This window comes from Streptopelia decaocto (genome assembly GCF_964273445.1).
Source record: "Streptopelia decaocto genome assembly, chromosome: 7".
Lineage (NCBI taxonomy): Eukaryota > Metazoa > Chordata > Aves > Columbiformes > Columbidae > Streptopelia > Streptopelia decaocto.
This window is the reverse complement of record NC_138661.1, coordinates 25,521,526-25,540,981: the sequence shown is the minus strand read 5'-3', so window position 1 is coordinate 25,540,981 and position 19,456 is coordinate 25,521,526. Positions and strand designations below refer to the sequence as shown.

Here is a 19,456-nt window from a genome sequence, read left to right as displayed (position 1 = left end):
GTAGCGCCCGCCCCCAGGCAGGCTGCGTTGTCATGGTTTTTCGGAGCGACTTCCGCTGGCAGGCGGTTGGCGTGTCGTCACTTCCGCAGCGATGGCCGTTGTGTGTGGTAGGGGGCTGCTGGCCCCGCTGGCTGGGCGGTTGCGGGCGGGCCCGCGGGCTCCGCTACGCTCTGTCGCCGCCGCCGCGCCGCTCTACGATGTGGTGGTGTCGGGCGGGGGGATGGTCGGGAGCGCCATGGCCGCCGTGCTGGGTAAGGCTGTGACCTTCCCGCCCGCTGCGGGCGGTGTCCCGGGTGCCGTCAGCCCGGCCGTCGCCGTCCCCGCGGGGGCTGCGCTCAGGGCCGCCCAGCCGGCGGCGGACTGGCCTTCCTGCCGTGCCGCGGTGCTGTGAGGGCTCGGGGGTCTCCGGTCCTCCTGCAGTGTGTTGGGTGAGTTCAGCGAGTGGCAGGTTTTGTGTCCCGCTGTCCTCGCTGTCTCACCAGTGCCACGGAAAACATCACACCGGGACCTTTGCCAAAACCTTCGCGTTTCAGCGTGTGAAGTATCGGGTGCTTTTATAAGGGGACCGTAATGATTAATCCATGTTGGTGATAGTGTGATATAACTATGTAGTTACCATTTAGGATCTTGATGTTCAAGATCCTGCTCTGGAGTGCAAAGAAGAGCAAAAGGGCAGAGATCCTAAGCAATAAGTGATTTACCAAGAATAAGGGTTTACCCTCCAAACTTATCATTGTTCTGCTTGTATTGTTGACCAAGACCACAGTGGAATTGAGACAGCATAGGGATCCTCTCCAGCACTGACGTCTAAGGCTAACATATGGGTTTGGGACCTTTCAAAAGATGAGATTATGTTATGCACAACCTAGAAAACATGTTCTATCTTATTATAAAAATGCATAGGTGTTACTGATACAGAAATAAAAAATGGTATTTTTTTGGCAGAAGCATTGTAACAAAGCATATGTTTATATATCTTAGGGCATGATATCCATTTCCATGATAAGAAGATTGCTTTGCTGGAGGCTGGTCCTAGGAAAGAATATGACCGCATGCCAGAGAGTTACAGTAACAGGGTCAGTTCCATCTCACCAGGATCAGCAACCCTCCTAAGCAGTAAGAAAGACTTCTGTTGTGTACATTTTTAACAGTATGTTTGAGCTGTTTTTATTTTGTTTAAACAAAACCCCTTTGAGCATGTGCTGTCTTCATCCTAAACTCAACGGAATTATTTGTCTTTGCCTCTTAGTATTCTATATGCTGAATCAAGCTTCTCTTGGTAACAGCAAACTGTGTTCTGGTACCTTGGTCTGATTAGTTATATAAACATTTGGGACATTACTTATTGCTCTGTACTCTGGAAACTCACTTCTTGTGATTAATTTTCATTTTAAATAGAGATTTGAGTCTTGATTCTTTATGGAGAAAGAAGTGTTCTAAACAACGATGCATTTCTGTGTCTGTTTTATTACTCAGTGACAGGACAGTGAGAGTTGACTGTTAAGTCACAGCGTTCATGGAAAGCTCTTGTTTCTTTTCCACTGGCTGGTGCTGACAGTAAAATAATGTGAATGTATCAAGGCAGACCTGACCCTGTTGAGGGATGGTGCGAGCTGTGTCTGGGCACTGAGAATGAGGGAGGGAGGAGGATGTGAAGTGACCTTCAGTTTTGTTTGGGTCTCAAGGTCACATGTGAACCAGTATCTCCACGCATTTGTGTTCTTTCTCTCTTTCAGGTTTTGGTGCCTGGGATCATGTCTGCAATCTGAGACTCAAAGCGTTCCGGCGAATGCAGGTGCCTTACTTAGGGCTGTAAATGCGCTATATGTCTGTCTACTCTGAATTCTCAGGAGTACTTACATAAATGTTCCAAAGATGATTTTGCTTTGGAAAAGGGCAGGTCATGCTTATTATGATTCCTGTTACTTCTTTGGGGGTAGCAGTCTGCTCAGAAATACCCGTCCTCAGAGTTTTGGTGTTACAGGATGAGAGGTTGATTCCTAATGGAAGCTGTAGATACTCAGGCATGGGTGCTAGTCAGGAAATAAAGGTAAAGGTGTGTATTGGTTTTGGCTGTGACTGAGTTAATTTCCTTCATAGTAGCTTGTGTGGGGCCATGTTGTGGATTTGTGCTGGAAACTGTTGATAACCCAGGCATGTATTAGCTATAGCTGAGCAGTGCTTACACAGCGCCAAGGCCTTTGCTGCTTCTCACCTTCCCAAGAGTGAGTGGGCTGGGGCTGCACAAGAAGCTGGGAGAGGACACAGCTGGGACAGCTGACCCCAGCTGACCACAGGGATATTCCACACCATATGATGTCATGCTCAGCAATAAAAGCTGGAGGAAGAAGGAAAAGGAAAGGATATTTGGAGTGATGGAATTTGACTTCCAAAATAACTGTTACATGTGATGGATCCCTGCTGTCCTGTAGCTGGCTGAACACCTGCCTGCCCATGGGAAGCAGTGAATGAATCCCTTATTTTGCTTTGCGTGGGTGCACGGCTTTTGCTTTGCCTATTAAATGGTCTTTATCTCAGCTCGTGAGTTTTCACACTTATACCCTTCTGATTCTCTTGCCCATCCCATTGCAGGGGTGTGAGTGAACAGGTGCATGGTGCTGACCTGCCTGCTGGGCTTAAGCCACAGTAAGGTGGTAGGGGACCTTTATATTTTAATTATGTAACAGGGAAGTAGGGATAAAAAACTTTCTTTGCAATTAGTTTTTGAAATGAAGCTAGGTCATTGTATGAAAGGAATTATGTCATGTACTTCTGTAGCTGAGAATGGAGGGTAATCCAGGATGTTTCCTCTAGTTCTGTATTTCTAGATTGCCACATCCTTTTCCTGTTAGGATGGATACATTCATAGTCCCTGAAAGGCACAGCACTTCTTTATCACGTATCTTCATGGAGTGTTTTTTTTTTCTTTGTAGGTGTGGGATGCTTGCTCAGAAGCCATTATTGTTTTTGAGAAAGATGACTTAGATGATATGGGTTACATAGTGGAGAATGATGTCATTATGTCTGCTCTTACAAAACAGTTAGATGCAGTAGCAGGTAATGGACAACTTCTTTAATATTTTATTTCTTGCAGAGAGCTTTCCATTACTTGCCTTCTGTTGCGTGTGCTAAGTTATGAGAAGGAGAAAGACAATTCATCTGACAAGTGATTCTGAGACACAGGCAGCTTCTTGAATTGGGAGGGAGGGAGAAATCTGTCTTCCAAAGGCTACACAGCAAGAAAGCAGTTGCATATGTAGTTCTCCAGAACATAGTTTCTCCAAAAATAGACTTAATGAAAAGATCTATAACTTTCTATCCAGAGCAGGCCTTGCAGTGACAAAGGGTTGGCCAGATCTGTTCTTTCAGGGTGCCTTGGGAACTGTAGGGTCAGCTCTTAGGGTGCCATTAAGACATGCGGCCTGTGCTCTTGTAGTGATGTTGCCTTTTTTTATTTCTGTGTCATGCTGTGACTGCGGTACTTTGTGTTCCCATCAGACCGGGTGGAGGTTTTCTACGGGAGCAGAGCAGTCGGGTATACCTGGCCCCTTCCCACTCACAGCTGTGACACAAGCCCTTGGGTCCAAATTGAGTTAGCTGATGGACGCAGACTTCAGACCAAACTGCTGGTAACTAAACTTTTTATTTCTGTTGATCAGGCGTCATCTCTCACCCAAGTCCTTTCCACTGGATTTGGTTCTGATTCCGTGTGTGCCGCTCCACCCACGTGGAGGGCTTGAGTGAGGTGAGTGGCTAACTCTGTCAGAGATGCTATGTGATGCGATGCACAGCCTTTTCCGTACCTGATGCAAGAAGGCTGTACTGAGTTGGACAAGAGCAGAATGGGCCCCCTTTTCTGTTTTTTGGGGAAATCTTTTTTTTTCGTGAATAAACAAAAAATGCATACATGCAGGCTGAGTTTTGTAGACTGGAGTAGTGGCTTTCTTAGGAGCTGCTGAAGAGATTGCTTTGTATCTCTTTGTTTTGCAGATTGGTGCAGATGGTCATAACTCTGTAGTCCGGAAGGAAGCAGAAATTAAGAACATTGAGCATCAGTACGACCAGTCAGCTGTTGTGGCAACTCTTCATTTGTCTGAGGTGATATTCTGCTAGTTGACTCTTCCGTAAACAGTAGAACAGCTTAAGAAGGTGATCCAGGTTACTAGTTTGTCCATTTGCTTCTTTCCACTGTAGGCCACAGACAATAACGTAGCATGGCAGAGGTTCCTTCCCACAGGGCCAATTGCGCTTCTTCCGGTAAGATGACTTGTGGTCTCTGTAGTTCTTTTTTGTTTGGTTGGTTGTGGTTTTTTGTTTTTTGTTTTTTTTGTTTGGTTTGTTTGTTTGTTTGTAGTTTTTAGCCTGTTTTCTAGTAACTTTGCTTCTGTTTGTACCTTTTTATGTTGGTTCTTTGTCTTAAGAATTTGTCCATCTCCCCATGACTTTTCAGTTATTGCGCTTGTTTTCCTCTCTTGCCCTCTCACTTTATCCTTGGTATTTCCCACTTGTAGAAAGTTGAGTTGGAAGAGTAAGGTGCAGAGGGACTGGTGTGGGGCAAGGCAGTGGGGAAATCTTTGCACTGATAGTTTATTTTTGCTTCTTTTGATACTTACTCTTGACATTCTCTTAAACTAGCTGTCTGACACTGCCAGCTCTCTGGTCTGGTCTACATCTCATGAACATGCATCAGAACTTCTTGCTATGGATGAGGAAAGTTTTGTGGATAGCATCAACTCTGCCTTTGTGAGTATCAGCCTTGCAGTGGATATGAAGCTCTGTTGTAATCAAGGGAAATATAACGGAACCCTACAGCTGAAAGGATAGTCATGGGAGAGGTAGATTCCCAAGTTCCTTCCTCTGGCGAGCGTGATATTAAAAAGGCACTTAGCAAAGAAGGGATGACTCCTTGGGACTGAATTAGGTTAATTCTGAAAGTCACAGAAGAAGTAGAAATAAATTTCCAAACAGTGGGAAGGGTAAGCTTATCCTAGCTGGAAACTTTTATGTCCTGAAATGATGAAGATAGTTTCTTCTACTGCATAATTTTGTCCAAGTGGTTAAAATTCAGTATTTGGAGCTCATTCAGATTTTTTTTTTTTCCAACTAGATTCTTTCATATGTCTAGTTCGATTTAACATCTGAAGATCTGTTTGTTTTTTCAGTGGAGCAATGTAAACCACACTGACTTCATTGATACTGCGGGGGCCATGTTTCGATCTGCTATTTCCCTCCTGAAACCCTCAGGAACTGCTGTCCGTCAGCTGCCCCCGAGCGTGGCTAAAGTAGATCCAGAGAGCCGAGCCATGTTCCCTCTCGGAATGGGGCATGCAACAGAGTACGTCCACCACCGTGTGGCTCTGATTGGGTAAGGTCCCCAGTGGTAGCCCTTGTGTGAGTGGGTGGCGTGTGGTTAGAAATGATGCGAGTGTAGCGACTTCTGGTCAACAAATTAGATGGTTAGAAGTAATATATAGTTTCTGTTTGACTTTATCCAGGCCTGGTTTGTACCATGTGCTCTTGTGCCAACAAAGTCCTTCTGTATAAGTAGCTCTCTGTCCATTGTGTGTGCTTGCTGTTTACATTGTGAGATAATTATTTCCCTTTTCTGGTTTGTGTTCAGTGAAACAATCCTGTATCTCATGCTGGACCTGTACTTCCACAAACACTGGAGCAGCCATTCTGTGAGCCAGTCTGAGTTTTAAACTCACTATTCTTGAACATAAATGTCAAAGGGATGTCATAGGCTCTTGTAGGGTGGTCTATAGAAATAGGAAAATATCTCATCTTTTACATTCTAAGGCTGCATGGGCTTTTTTCTCCACCACAGCTGCAATCAATGCACTGGTAGCTTATAGTAATTCCCACATGCCATATTACACTGCAGATACTTTTTGTCTGTCCTGCTTGTGAGTCACTCTGCTTGGCAGCACTCTGTGCTTTACAGCTTGGTGAAGTGCATGATCTTACATTTCATACCCAGAAATAATTTCATTTCTTTAAGACTCCCTTATCAATGTCTGGCTTTGTTGTTTATAGATACATATGCTCATAAAATAATTTGATTTTGGTTTTATTCAGTAATGTCCCACTTTGCCTTTGTATTCATGATGTCTGTCTACTTTGTGTTCGTGAAATGTGCTAGTGATGTACCTCCTGTTGTGCTGAGTTCACTTACAAAAACATTAAGGCCTGTTCCACATGTGATCTGAGAGAGGACTTTGGCTAGTCACCTCTTTATAATTTTTCCTTTCAGAACTGCTTTTTGTTATCTCCCCTTTGTCTTGCTTCTTACAACTGGAGAGGCAGGCAGGTAGTTCAGCGTAGCATGCAAGGAGGTACTGGGTAAAGCACATGTGCTGCTGTAAGGTGGTGTTCGTTGCGAAGAGGTGAGGAGTGCTATACTGATCCTGTCTGGAGTTTGTCAGCTGTTACAGCTTTCTTCAAAAAGGAATATAAATTTCTGTCTTCTCTTCCTTCAGGGATGCAGCACACAGAGTCCACCCACTTGCAGGACAAGGTGTAAACCTGGGCTTTGGTGATATTGCATGTTTAGCTCATCACCTCAGTGTAGCAGCTTTCAACGGGAGCGATCTGGGTAAGAATCCAGGACAATGAAGTGGCAGTAAGAGACTGATTAGTCTTACAGGCCTTCACTGCTAACAGCAGGACAAGCATTACCTGTCTTGCAGGTTAAGGGTGCTGCTGGCTTGTGTTTGAAAGGCACAAGCACCTCTGAAGCAAAAGTGTTCTGATGCACATTGGCTGTGGAGCAGTTATGGATGCCTTTCCGTCCCACAAATCTCGAAGCTGCTTTAAAACAAAAAGAAAGTTCTGCAGGATGGTAGTTGACAAGGTGGTGAGATGAAGAGCAATACCTGGTGGAAGGAGGCCTTTATTAAGATGGACCATTTCTCTGTCCTGTGTTTTCAGTTGTCAGTGGAGAGTGGAGACTGCTATATAGATAAGATGCACAATTGTTTGTAGCAAGTAAATTTTAATAGGAGCACTCAATTATCTCTTCCAGGCTCTTTAAAGCATCTCCTAAAGTTTGAGACAGAACGGCAGAGGCACAATGTCTCCTTGATAGCTGCCATTGATGTGCTCAAGAGGCTTTACTCCACGAGGCTGGCTCCTTTGGTGTTGCTGAGGACATGGGGACTGCAAGCAACAAATGCCCTGCCTCCTCTGAAAGTAAGAATCTCACTTTAGTGGGGGCCCTGGAAAGAGTGTGGAACTACTCTTGAAACATACACAAGTTGTGAAGATTTTTTTTCTTTAAAATCAAGCATTTTTGGTTGGAAAATGCTGCTTGTGAGGTTTTGTGTCCTGAATAAGCCTGAGAAGTTCCTGACTGTGTTGAAACTGACAGCTCAGACATAACTAGTTTCTCTTGCAGCACAAGGGAAAATAAGGATCTAAGTGTGTCTTTGGCTTTATTTTGCTATGGCATGAAAATGTGGAACCTTGAACTGTATTCCAGAAATGCACTACGAAAAAACAGCCCTACAAAAACACATCTTCAGCAAGAATAAGATGTCAGGTGACTTGACAGATGTGGTGTGCAGCTCAGATGGTTGTTTATGTACTGTTTTGCCTTGTTAAATTGTTCCCTCGTGGCAGAAGTGCAAGTCTCAAATGGAAGTTACCTGAGAAAGGCAGCAGTGAGGAGGTTCAGTCTTAAACAGACACTCTCTTTGCAACCTGCCTGAAGTCTGCACCGTCTTAACCTGGTTGCTGGATTTTCATGAGGTTCCTTGAGCCACCTGCTCTGTAAGCTCCCAAGCACCCTCAAAGCAGATTCCTCGTTTCTGGATTTGGATGCTTTATTCCACAAATCAAATCACCTTATTCCAGTTAAACACAGGTGGCCTGTTTCCTTTGTGGTAGAGTCATGGTTGAGACACTACATGAGTTGAAGAGCAGTAGATTGCTCAGTAGTAGCTGCCATTGACAACGCTGCTGCTTCTGTGCTCAGATTTTTTTTTTCTGTTTAAAGCAGAAAACCAAATGAAGACTGCTTTTTCTGAGCACAGAACCTGTTGTAACACCTGTTTTGTGCAGCTTGGGAGGGAAAGGAATGCTGCAACTTCTTCAGTTTTCTAGCATACAAGGATGGGTGCTCTGCACTTGGCTAGAAATATCAACAAAAATATGAACTGTTGTTCATATATTTAAAAAGGAACATGTCTACAGCTGCTTTCTAGAATGTATGCTTACTACCAGTTTACAAATCACTTATCTTTTTATTTCCCCTTTTTAGGAGCAAATCATGGCTTTTGCCAGTAAGTGATCTGTTGTCAGTTTGGAACAGCAGCTTGCCAGGGAATGCATTGCCCTTGGAAGGACTGGGACTGACTTGAATCTTTGAATTGTGCTATTTTAATTTAACAATAAAGCTGAGGGATTGAGCTGTGTATTACATCATCCGCTGGTTTGTGCAAAAATTGTCTCATCTGCTCTCCTCAAGAGGATTTGTGGTCTCTCCCTGTAGTACCATGATGTCTTCAGCCACAGAACTATCTGTACAATGTGGTTTTAATGTTGGCCTTTTGAATTGAAGACGGAGGTGGAAACGGTGATCTTTTGGCAAACACAGTGCTGAATTTTGCCAGCTACAGTTTCTGCTGCTTAATTATGTCATTTTTTTCTGATGTGCTTTCTAGAGCTGTAGTGTCACTCCTGGCTTCCTAGCACTTTCTGGACTCAGAAAGGAGGGGTAGTTTTCAGTACAGGAGAGCCAACTCATGATGACAGATACGTCTTAAAACTGATTTGTCTCTTTCACCCTTTTCCCTACCCTTCTGTTGGTGCTTTATTTAATGTTTTTTCTTGTGGAACTGGTGAGTCTTAAGGGCTCTGTGAAAAAGAAATGCAAGACAACAATAATGTCTAGGAAAGAAAACTGCACCACAACATCTTGAACATTGTTAAAAATGCTTTAATTACTAAAATAGATATTCAAGATATTCTGTCTTAGGTTCCAAACACCAGCCTCTGCATTAGACATTTGACACTCGCAACATTAAGTGAGCACTGCCCGTGGGCAAGATTTACGCATATGGTTAACCACTCTTGGGAATTAACAGCAGAAAGAATGAAACATAAGGTTTGAACTGAAAGCCATTACTTGTGCTTCTTCAGTCACTCATATCAGACAGTTCCTGTTAGAGACCAGCTAAAAGACGTTAGGAAGGAGGAGATCAAAATCAGGGCTGCAAGTAGAACTCTTCTATTAACAGGCTCCTGAGTCTTTAGTTAAGCTAATAAATAATCTCATTGCACTAGGATAAGTGTGAGGACTCAACTGCCTTCTCTAGATCCCCCACCCACCTTGACTAGTTCAGATGTAAACAGCAGGGGCTCAATTCTGCAATTCCTCGCAAAAGAAACCTTTAGCTGAGTTTTTGTTTCTCTCATGACTGCAGGATCAGGCCCCTGGTAGAGAGCAGCAGTTATGCTTCAGTGAATGAATTGTGCCACTGACCAAGGAAGGCCCTGAGCGTTCAGATTTCATGCAACTTTGGTGCTGGGAAGCAGATGCTCCCACCTAGCATTTGTAGTACCAGAGTCTGAGGCAAAGAATGCAGAAAATAAACTTCCTCTGCAGGCTACCCGTCTTGTTCTAGAGCACCCTCCCTTCAGACGAAACCCAGCCCCGCAGTACTCCTCGGGGCCAGTGTCTGTGCAGCTGGCAGATACGCTGCTGCTGGTTGTTGCTTACGCATCACACCCCGCCTTCCTGTCCTGTTTCAAATACAGCCTCACTGCTTATGCCTCGTAGCCCCAAGATGTGGTAGGAGTTTGTCATAGCACTGGCTCAGACTGAGACTTTTGGATCATTAAATTACCTAGTTCTCAGGAGTCATGCAGCCTGGCTAGTAACTACTGCATCCTACTCTGTGCTCTTTGAGAATATGAAAGTGAATAATGTTCACTGAAAACAAAATGAATGTGTTCGTTGTGCAGACCAGACCATATACTAAGTTTTGCCAAACACTAGGAAGGAGAATAAGAAATAGTTGTGGTTGAGAAGAGGCCACAACGACTTTCTTCATGTTCAAACAAGCTCCTAGTGAGGAATGGACAGAACTTTGATGTGACACTGAGGAATTTACCAACATGGATCTCAAAACAGATTATGGTAAGGGATAGGACAGGTAGGATGAGCAGATCATATTTGAAAGAAACAGCCTGAATTTACAGCAAGGTGTCAGTGGTGGGACAAGTCCAGTTAGCTCCATCCCCAGCCCTTGGACTCTTGTTGCTGACTGAACTTGCTCAATCAAAAGCACACATTGCACCCTGGTGCTGTAAAACCTGAGATGTGAGAAGGGGGTAGCTTAGTCAGCCACCGTCAAACTTACGCTGCTAACTAGAGGACGTGAACTAATGTTCACAGTAAGGCAAATTTCTAAGTCTTTGAAAAGATTTTTAAGTCCGCTTGAAATGATTAGTGAGGGCCTGAGTGTGCTACTTCCTCCCCTTGCTGGCAATTACAAATTATTTTCAAATCCAGTTTGCAGAGAAGGTAGCGTGAAGTCTTTGGTTTTACAGAAGTGGGAAAGGTGTGTCATAGCAAAGAGCTAAGGGCCTGACAGGAAAGTGTTCATCACAAGAGATTAGTGGATAAAAGCCTTCCTTAGTCATGCCAGTAACACCTGTCTTCTTTTGACTGGGCTAAATTCATCTTGATGTTACACATTCCATGGTGAGTAGAAGATATTAAATTTTTGCTAAATAGGAGCAAATGGATGAGCTAGATGCCAACTCTTTCATGGGGTGGAAAAAGTTGTCTCTACAGCTGTTTCTATTTAGGACAATGCAAGGTCTGCACTTGAAGCTTGAAGGTATTTGAGCCATCTTGATTTTCTTTACAGCCAATTCAACAAGAAAACCAGGATTCTACAGGCCAGCTTTCTAGCCTATCCGACAAGATGCTTTATTTAATATATTGACCTTCCATTGCTTCTATGTGTTTGGTGTGAACGATGGCAAAATCCACTTAAAATTGTTACTCAAGAAGCTTTGTGCTATCCTGACAGAACTCTTGGGCTTCCTCAACAGCTGCAACCCCTTCATTGGATGCACTATTCCTAAAGCCCTGCTGTATATAATAAATATAATTCCAGAGCAATGCAGGGCTGCATACATATGGGTCCAACTGCACCATACTGAATTAGAGACAATTTTAAATGGGCAATGGATAAGCAAACAAGGGATAAGAAAGCAAAGCTACCTCTGTTCTTGTTCTCCCTCTGTTTCTGATGCTAATGTCACTTCCCCTATTTTCATCTATTAAGCAACTGAAAAAGCTTGTTTCACCATAGCTCTGCATTCAGAGGTGGTTCCTGAGGAGAACGCAGGAAGCAATAAGTCCACACTTTCAAATAGGAAACCACACCTTAGAGCTCACTCCCACAAAACAAGCAGTGGTGTTCTAACAGCTTGCAGGCCCAGCAGCTCTCCTGGGCTGTGCAGTGCTCATTTCCCCTGTCCTAGTGCTACAGTTGACTCTGGTGAGCTGATTTAACTCAAGCTTGGTGTCGTGAATGAGTTCACTGAAAAACCTGAGGAGCACCAGCATCAGAGGAAAGGCAGCTGTGGGAGCACCCTGCTGAGAGCAGAGAAATGAAACTGGCTCTCGCAGCAAAGCGAGCTCTTGGATCGGCCATTTCAGCTGGCTGCACCCTTCAAGTCCTCATGGGTGTAATGTGACAAGCATTTCTTTCGGCAGTGGAGTTTAAATTGCTGGCAGTGCTGTCTAGTTGTGCCAACAAGATGTGTTACAACTACATGAATCACGATATCAGGTCTGGTAGCCAGATGTATGGTATAGCAGCATCAACCTGTAAAAGACAGCAAAATGAACACCAACAGCCAGGCACACATTCTGCTTAGGAAACAACTGCTGCCTAAAGAAATGCTTGGTATGTTATAACCCACATTTTAGCCAACACTTCTGCCGAAACCATGCCCAAAGTGTGCTTGTAGCAGGCCCTTTGAAAGGCTGGAGTCTTTGCAATGTATTAGCTAACAGCTGGGTACTTGGAATGCTGAGGCTGGCAGCATCCAGAGTCGCTCACTTTTCTCTGAATGACTTGATGCCATCTTAAATTTCTGTATTTAACATCTCATGAGCAAACTTGAGTTATGTATGTTTAAAATAGAAGGGGGAAATCATGTGTCTGTAGTCTACCACCACATGCCAGATACTCTGTGCTTCTAGCAATGGGATGCTCTACAATGTGCTGGTGAAAGCCGGCTTTGAGCCCCTTGCGGATACTCTGCTGGAGTTTAGGCCTCTTGACTTTCAGAAGGCAGCTTCTGGATCATTTATGGCAATCACAACTATAAATCATACTGTGGCAACTCTCATTATGCACGGTGCCAATCCTGCGTGAAGATCTGTTCTATAGCTTTGGTCCGTGTTCTGCTCTGTGACCAGCTCCAGCTGAACAACACACCTGGAGATTTCAATTCACTTTCTCAGCCTTTCAGAAATGCTGAAGTCCACAGGAATGACACGCCTCAGTGGGTTATCCCCAGAGACTGCAGCAGGTGAAAAGTAGCACCCAAAGTCCAGCTTGTCTCTATGTTGTTCACTTTCTTTGTTAACTATAAAGGGAGAAAAATAAGTTGTTGCTAACAATTCTCTAAATTCATATGTTGCACAGATGACAACAACTACACTAATGTTCCTGGAAATGAACTAATGAATGTTGATTGATGAGAGAAATTTGGAAGCTGGCTTTGGGATTTAACTGTTTTTCTCACCTTTAAGAGTGTGTTGTCTCTAAATCCAAAACCTTCCTTCAGTAAAGCAGTGATGTAAGTGAGATCCATGCAGAGGAAAGGACTGGCTGAGTTGTACCTTTCCATGTTATCACAGACTAGAGATGGAAATAAAAAAAAAAAAAGAGATCTCAGCAAAATAAAGGAGCTTTTATCCATGTTATACACTTGAACTGACCTCAAGCCAAAGCCCCCTAAAACAACCCACCCATATTAATGGATACATATGACACATGGTACATGCCACCCAGCTGTTCTGTAACACCGGAGAATAAACTGTGTAGCACTTCCAGTTTCTCTTAACTCTATCAGAAGTACAGCTTTTATTACAGCAACATAATCCACACAGTTATTTTGAAGCCTGAATCTCTGTTCAACTGATAACTGGCAGGGAGAACGCAGCATCATTTGTCTTCCTTGCCTAGTCTCCAAAGATGGCTCCAGCAATGGACTCCACCTACTAGGCTGGCAGCTTCTTTCATTTTTTTTCCAACCACATGTCAAAGGACATGAAAGAGGCTACTGCCCAGCCAACCACTCACAGCAGCTAAGTCAAGGTGCCACAGTAAGTGTGGCAGTGACTCAGAAATGGATTTACACTAAGCGTCATCTTCTAGGCCTACTGTTACTGCCCTGTTCCACAAGCATCAAGAGCAGAGTTCATTTCTTTTAGGAAACTGATAAGCAGCAGCTTCCTACCATTGAAATGAGAAAGAGGAGTGTTAATTTAGGATCACAGAATTATCTCCTGATGCTTTAAAGCTAAATAAATGGTTTGATGGTGTTAGATAACAGCTGCATCTTTGGAAATAAGCTCACTCAGTATCCAGGGGGAAAACAAACACCCCACACTCAAACTGTTCCAAACCATTTGGATTTCTAGGGAGATTAAGTTTAATTGAAAAATCATTAGATTTAGGTCACATTTTAGAAAAAAGTCATTGTCATTCCTGTACTACATAATTCAGCATCTTGTGGTGACAAATATGGTCTACTAATCATCATGAGGATGATCACAATTCAGAGGTGATGTCTTGCTCTGTAAGCTAAGGTTTCAGCCATCAATAGCATAGCAAGGCAGCAGCTCTTTTTTCACAGGAGGAGGTACAAAACCAGAACAAGCATTCACAAAAAAAGTCAGGGCGAGGGAAAGGAATGCAGAAGAGGCTGTCAGACGTAAGCTCTGCTCTCTCCTCCATTTTGTTAGAGATTAAAAAGGATTTAAGGTGACACTTACAGAAGTCAGCATTGTTTTAAACTCGAGAGAGCTGCAGTTTGACAGCAGGAGCTCTTGATACAGCAAACTCTCTTTTGTACTTACTTTTATGAACTATCATCTCCCTTCTCTCCTGAACACAACTGGGAAGCTGCTAATACTTTGTTTCCCCTCATTGCTCTATCAGTGCTAACATGACAAGGAAGGTGTAAATGGAATAAGTCCAAACAAACTTTTTTTTCAAAAGTCAAACTCACATTAGGTACTCCCCACAGACATTCACATTTTTGTTATTTCTCAACCCCACCAGTTTCGGAAGTCTCATGACAGTTACCTTCTTTGGCTTTTCTTTCAAAATCTTTAACTTCCAGAACACCTCCCTGTTCATAATCTGAAAAGGAAGAGGTGAGAAAACATAATAAACTTGAAAGCATTTGTGTTCTATATCTAAGTTGTCCCTAGAGTGCAACTCGGTCATGCTGGGCTAAGAGTGAGATCTGTTGGCAACAGAGGACAGAGCTGCAAGTATCACTGGAACTCAGAGTACAAGTCTCTTTTGCTGAACTCTGAACATCAAACTGCACTGACAGATACACATTCCCTGAAGGCATTTCATGTATTTCTCAACACTGTTCCTCTTCACTGCTCCCCGTGGCTCCAGCCTCCAGGGTTCCTCTGTCTACCTTCTGGTTGACATGCTCACACACAGTATGTTATCCCAAACCAATTTACCAATTAGGTTGGTGTCAACTGCACGATCATAGTAATAGGAGAAAGCATAGAAGGAACTTCCACGAATCTCATCTGGTTGGTGTAGTTTCCCTTTGACAACCTTGAGTACTTCCAAGTAGCAAGGCTTGAATCCTGTTTCTCCTGTCAGCACAAACACAGATGGAGTGAGCCTAAGAGGCATATCCAGGTGATGGAAGTGGCAATAGGATGAAAAAGGGAAGAAGCAGAAATGAAAGCATCAGAAAAGGTGAGAAGAGCTTATATATCCCTGCTGTAACCCATCATGGCACCTGCATGCAGGCAAGGACTCTAGATCGCTATCCAGTGGAACTGGTTAGAGCAGATCATAGCAATATTTGAAAGGTGTGCTGAGCGAACTAGCAGTAGGTGCATGAAAAGCTTCCTCCACATCAGGCAAAACTCCCATTGTTATGTTATGTGGTCTGCAGATCACTGAACATTTCATTTACTTTTGCTACCACCTGCTGGATAAAACCTTAATATCCCTCCCCATCACATCATCATTTTATCAACCCGCATACACCAAATCTGCAAGTCAGTTCTCATGTTTCCCTGTTGTAAAGCAGAGCAACACAAGTCACCAAAGGAGTGTGTTCTAGGCACTGATGGCAGCAGCTTCACCCCCTGGATGCAGCATTAGGGATAGTATCTTAAGAAGAAGTTCCACGAGTGAGATAGATACACTTTGGCCTACCACTTATTGTACCCTAACACAGCCCGAGTTTTTGTACTTAGCTCAAAGCCTCAGAAAAACTCTCTTACTTGCACAAGTAACTTCACATTGCCTATACAAGTAGTATTTGTAATAATAGATCAGAGCCAGAATAGGATGGTACAGGCCAGCTACTCTTAAAGCCTCAGATTTTGCTTTGGCTCTGTCAAAAGTCCACATTATGATTGGGCAGGTATCCTTCACAATACAAGGTAACTGATGAAGTATCTGCCAAGAAAAATCTCAGATTCTGAAGACAAGACTTATCTTACAAGAAGCAACAAGTCTCCTTAGCTTACCTTCTTTGTTGCCACCATACTGGTATTTCACTCCCCCGAAATGCCACTCTGCCTCCAGCTGCTTTGGCAAACAAGAACTGCGGAACATTTGTCCATCCACAGCTGGAATGAAACCAGAGGGGAGAGTCAAAGGGTAAATATTAACATAGTTACCAATCAATATGCAGAACCAGAAAAGGCTGAAAGCCTTATTAAGGTCTTTAAGCAAAAGTAAGAAAATCTGAATTGACAGATGCTGCACATGATTATGAATTATGGACCAATCTCAGTCTGGAAAAGTTGTGGCTATTTTGCTCTGTGAGCTGCAGAGCGGCTGGGCTTGTCATTTGTTAATGAGAGATAAATGGTACAAGGATATCTGGATAATGCCTGCTCACCACAGAAGAGAAGAAACAAGAGAGGTAGTAAACACACAGATAGACAAACCCTAACAAACAGCAGATAACCAAGACAAACAAAATGACTGAGCAACAAAGACAAAAACTCCTAAGATCAATGGCCACTACAGGAACCACTGAATGTACCCTTGCAGGGTCCAACCAGAAATACTGTAACTGATGAGAAGAATACATGATTATTGTGGCCAGTACAGGTCTCACAGGGAAAGCAAACTTCTTACACAGTGATTAAGGGGGATTATGGAACTGCAAAATTTACTACAGGATGTTTAGGGGCAGGCTCAAATGCAGGGAAAGGGACAAGCACAGGATCAGGGAAGCACAAGTGTGGGAAAATGGAGGGGATGGTAAAAGAAGGCAATTGCAACTAAGCAGGCAGCAGGCCAGTATGCTTCTCTGGTTGAGCCTCGTGACCAGTTGCTGCAGTCTGTCCTATCTTCTTCTTAAATTCTTTTCCAAACTACTTTTGAGTACATTCCAGTAACTAACACAAGTCCATCTAGCTTGCAAGTATGAATCCAAAAGGTGGAAAGACCCCAGGTACTGTCCAGAGACGGGACAAAAGGCCCAAGGTCTGGGCATGAGGACTGGAAGAACTTAAGGCCTGGGTCAGAGACTGGAAAGACTCAGAAATGTGAGTATGGATTCAGGTTTGTGAGTGACAGTGTGTGTGAAATGTTTGTGGACTTCAAGCTAGACAAGTCAGTGAATCCAACAGGAGGCCTGAGGGAACACAGCGGACTAGGCAGATACCAGAGAAATCTATAATATAATGTGGGTTTGGCCTAAGCAGCCATCCTTAGGAAAAGGATCTATTAGTGCTGTTGGTGTTTCTGTGGAAACTTGTAGAGCTGTGAGTTTGTGGCTGGCCACGTCTATATGGTGTTTATATATTCCCATGGGTGATTTTCTGGAATATGCACTCAGTCTCACTGCTGGCTGAACCTGGAAATAGGGAAAAGCAGCTGTCTCACAAGACACCCCCTTAACAAGCGGTAGCCTGTTTCCAGACAGATCTATACCAGTGAAAACATAGAAAAGCACAGGATACAGAAGTGAAGACACAGGAAATGGACTGCTGACACAACACTAAGTCCAACTATCTCTTCAAAAATCTTGGATGTTTTACGATACGACCATACCTTCCACATTCAAAGCTCCAAGAGTTGCTAGTCTGGCAGCTTTTAGTCCAAACCCCAAATAGCTGCAAACAAAGATAGACATTAGAATTTTAATTCTTGCACATCTGGTATACTTCACCCATAGCCTCTTCCTAAATCCTGGAACACCCAAACCAAATTTCCTTCCTCTGCTTCCCACAAGTCTCCCCTCTCTAAGACAGAGGGTTGCCTTTGACAGAATAATGCCAAGTACCAATACAGTGACACAAACCCAGGAGTTGGAGAGACCTGTAAAATGGGTAAATCTAAAACTGTAGAAAGTGGTTAGAGCTGGTGTGACATTTCTACAAGACATTCATAAAAGCAAAAATGCACAATCTTAAAAACGCAGGAGAAATAAGTGGTATGTGAGGAGTGCATGGGGAGTAGAATGGGCCATTCTTCTGTCAGACACATAAGACTTTATGCTCTTAGGGCAGAACTAACAGGAGAACCTGCAGAACCTCCCATTAAATGGGAGCTGTGCCTTTGTGTGAAATGCACCTCTGTTTGACTCCACAGATTACTGCTATTCTCATTACAAGCTAGAACGTGAACAACATTTATGAGAATGTCATTACATGTTCCTGACTTCAGCAACACAGCTGGATTAAAAACATGTTGGCCTTTCATTCCCACCTCTGTTTTGGGCTTCTTATCCCTTTAGTCATGTCAATAGAAGCATTTACAGAATCATTAGAGTTTAACCTCCAGCTCCCTCATTTTTAGGAGATTTTCAATCCCAATTACTTTAATTGATCTAATGGACTGTATTGATGGAATACTGCAATCAGCTACAGAAGCAAATGTAAGCAGTAGGAGAGTGTGGAATATAAAACCAGCTTTGCTATCAAATAAGCATATTCTGGAACTGACAGAGATGATAAACTTCACCCCACTAGTAATGGGCTGAGACCAAGTCTCTGTTATACATGGTTGAGTTCTCATTGGACTGTAAGTGATGCAGGTAAACCCTGTGGATTTCACTGCAGACATCTCAGAAACTGGTCAGCTTAATGCAGTAAGCACAATTATATTATTCCAGGACAAGTATCCCCTCCAATCGGTTCAATTGTGTTCCGTGGTCTGTATCAGCTGCCTGTGGTAGTCTCTCTTTGGTTTACATCAGTCTAGGGTTTACTTTTTGTCCAGCTGCCAATGAGATGTGCCATTTCAAACTAAGAACTAAGAAGGAGAAAGGTCCTCTTTCCAAATCTCTGAGCAGGTTTAGTTCTGACTGCTGGCACAATATCCACCTTTCTCCTTGGTCCAGAATATTTGGCTTGAATCTAGTAACAAGAATTCTTCTCCTTAAATATAGTGACTCATAATGCTTCCTCTTCATTCGACAGACTGACTAATATTCCCTTGCAGTGATATTACCCATGATCCTGGAATGTTTCCAGTCAACTAATGTCATGTTCCACTTCAACTAATGTTTCAAGCAGATAAGAAAATTAGTAAAAAAGTCACGGTCCCACCAGCTGGATGACATGACCATTTGTGGTTAGCTCAGAGGCTGCAGGAAGACTGATTTCCCCAGTGGAGACAGCAGCCTTTTTGCTCCTCACCTGTGGGTATAGAGCTTGTAGGTGCTATTAAACATTTCAAATGAGGTAAGAAAATCGCCAGGGGTTTCCTTCAAAGTTTCCTAAAAGTTAAGTAAAAGAAGAAATCTTTTAGTTTCTATAACGCAATAAAGAATAACCAACTTTGATGTAACATCACAGATATACCCATAGGGTTTACTGCAAACTTGTATGATCCGCTTCGAAAACAAAAACCAGTTTTCCAATGGTGCCTACTGTTCTAATATCTGCAGCTTTTAACACTGAGTTTATTTATATCCATCTTTGTGTTATTTCAGTGTATAATACAGAAGCACAACAGATTGGGATGAAAATACTTTCTAATCCAGGATACTTGAATTTTTTCAGAGTACTTATGTGGTAGTCCATATAAACAGAGTGTCCACTGAAATCTGCTGCACTAGAAGCACTATGACCTTTCACAAGTCAGATTAGACATCTCAGTTCAGGAACTCAGAAGAATTAAAAATGCAAAGTACAGGCCACATTTTCACCATGTTAAATGTCATGCTAATACACAAGGAAACACTGGACTGC

General features: G+C 43.2%; 2 protein-coding genes across 6 annotated transcripts in view; one reads left to right on the top strand and one right to left on the bottom strand.

Annotated features, from left to right (window-relative positions):
• Nucleotides 1-80: 80 nt before the first annotated feature.
• On the top strand, nt 81-8,424 carry COQ6 (coenzyme Q6, monooxygenase). Its single transcript, XM_082058453.1, has 12 exons — nt 81-251; nt 982-1,116; nt 1,737-1,795; nt 2,934-3,057; nt 3,499-3,629; nt 3,991-4,098; nt 4,195-4,257; nt 4,636-4,743; nt 5,163-5,365; nt 6,480-6,595; nt 7,025-7,191; nt 8,261-8,424. The coding sequence occupies exons 1-12, from the start codon at nt 92-94 to the stop codon at nt 8,288-8,290; spliced, it is 1,404 nt and encodes a 467-aa protein (XP_081914579.1). The 5' UTR covers nt 81-91; the 3' UTR covers nt 8,291-8,424.
• A 498-nt stretch (nt 8,425-8,922) lies between these two features.
• Nucleotides 8,923-19,456, bottom strand: part of ENTPD5 (ectonucleoside triphosphate diphosphohydrolase 5 (inactive)) — a 24,892-nt gene continuing 14,358 nt past the window's right edge. For all 5 annotated transcript variants that reach the window (XM_082058454.1, XM_082058457.1, XM_082058456.1 and 2 more), the window contains 7 exons: nt 18,902-18,981; nt 17,313-17,374; nt 15,773-15,874; nt 14,741-14,881; nt 14,343-14,399; nt 12,775-12,890; nt 8,923-12,615 (listed from right to left, as the gene is read on the bottom strand). In XM_082058454.1, the coding sequence (XP_081914580.1) occupies nt 12,529-12,615; nt 12,775-12,890; nt 14,343-14,399; nt 14,741-14,881; nt 15,773-15,874; nt 17,313-17,374; nt 18,902-18,981 (645 nt within the window). In that variant the 3' untranslated portion in view covers nt 8,923-12,528. The remainder of the gene's footprint in view (nt 12,616-12,774; nt 12,891-14,342; nt 14,400-14,740; nt 14,882-15,772; nt 15,875-17,312; nt 17,375-18,901; nt 18,982-19,456) is intronic.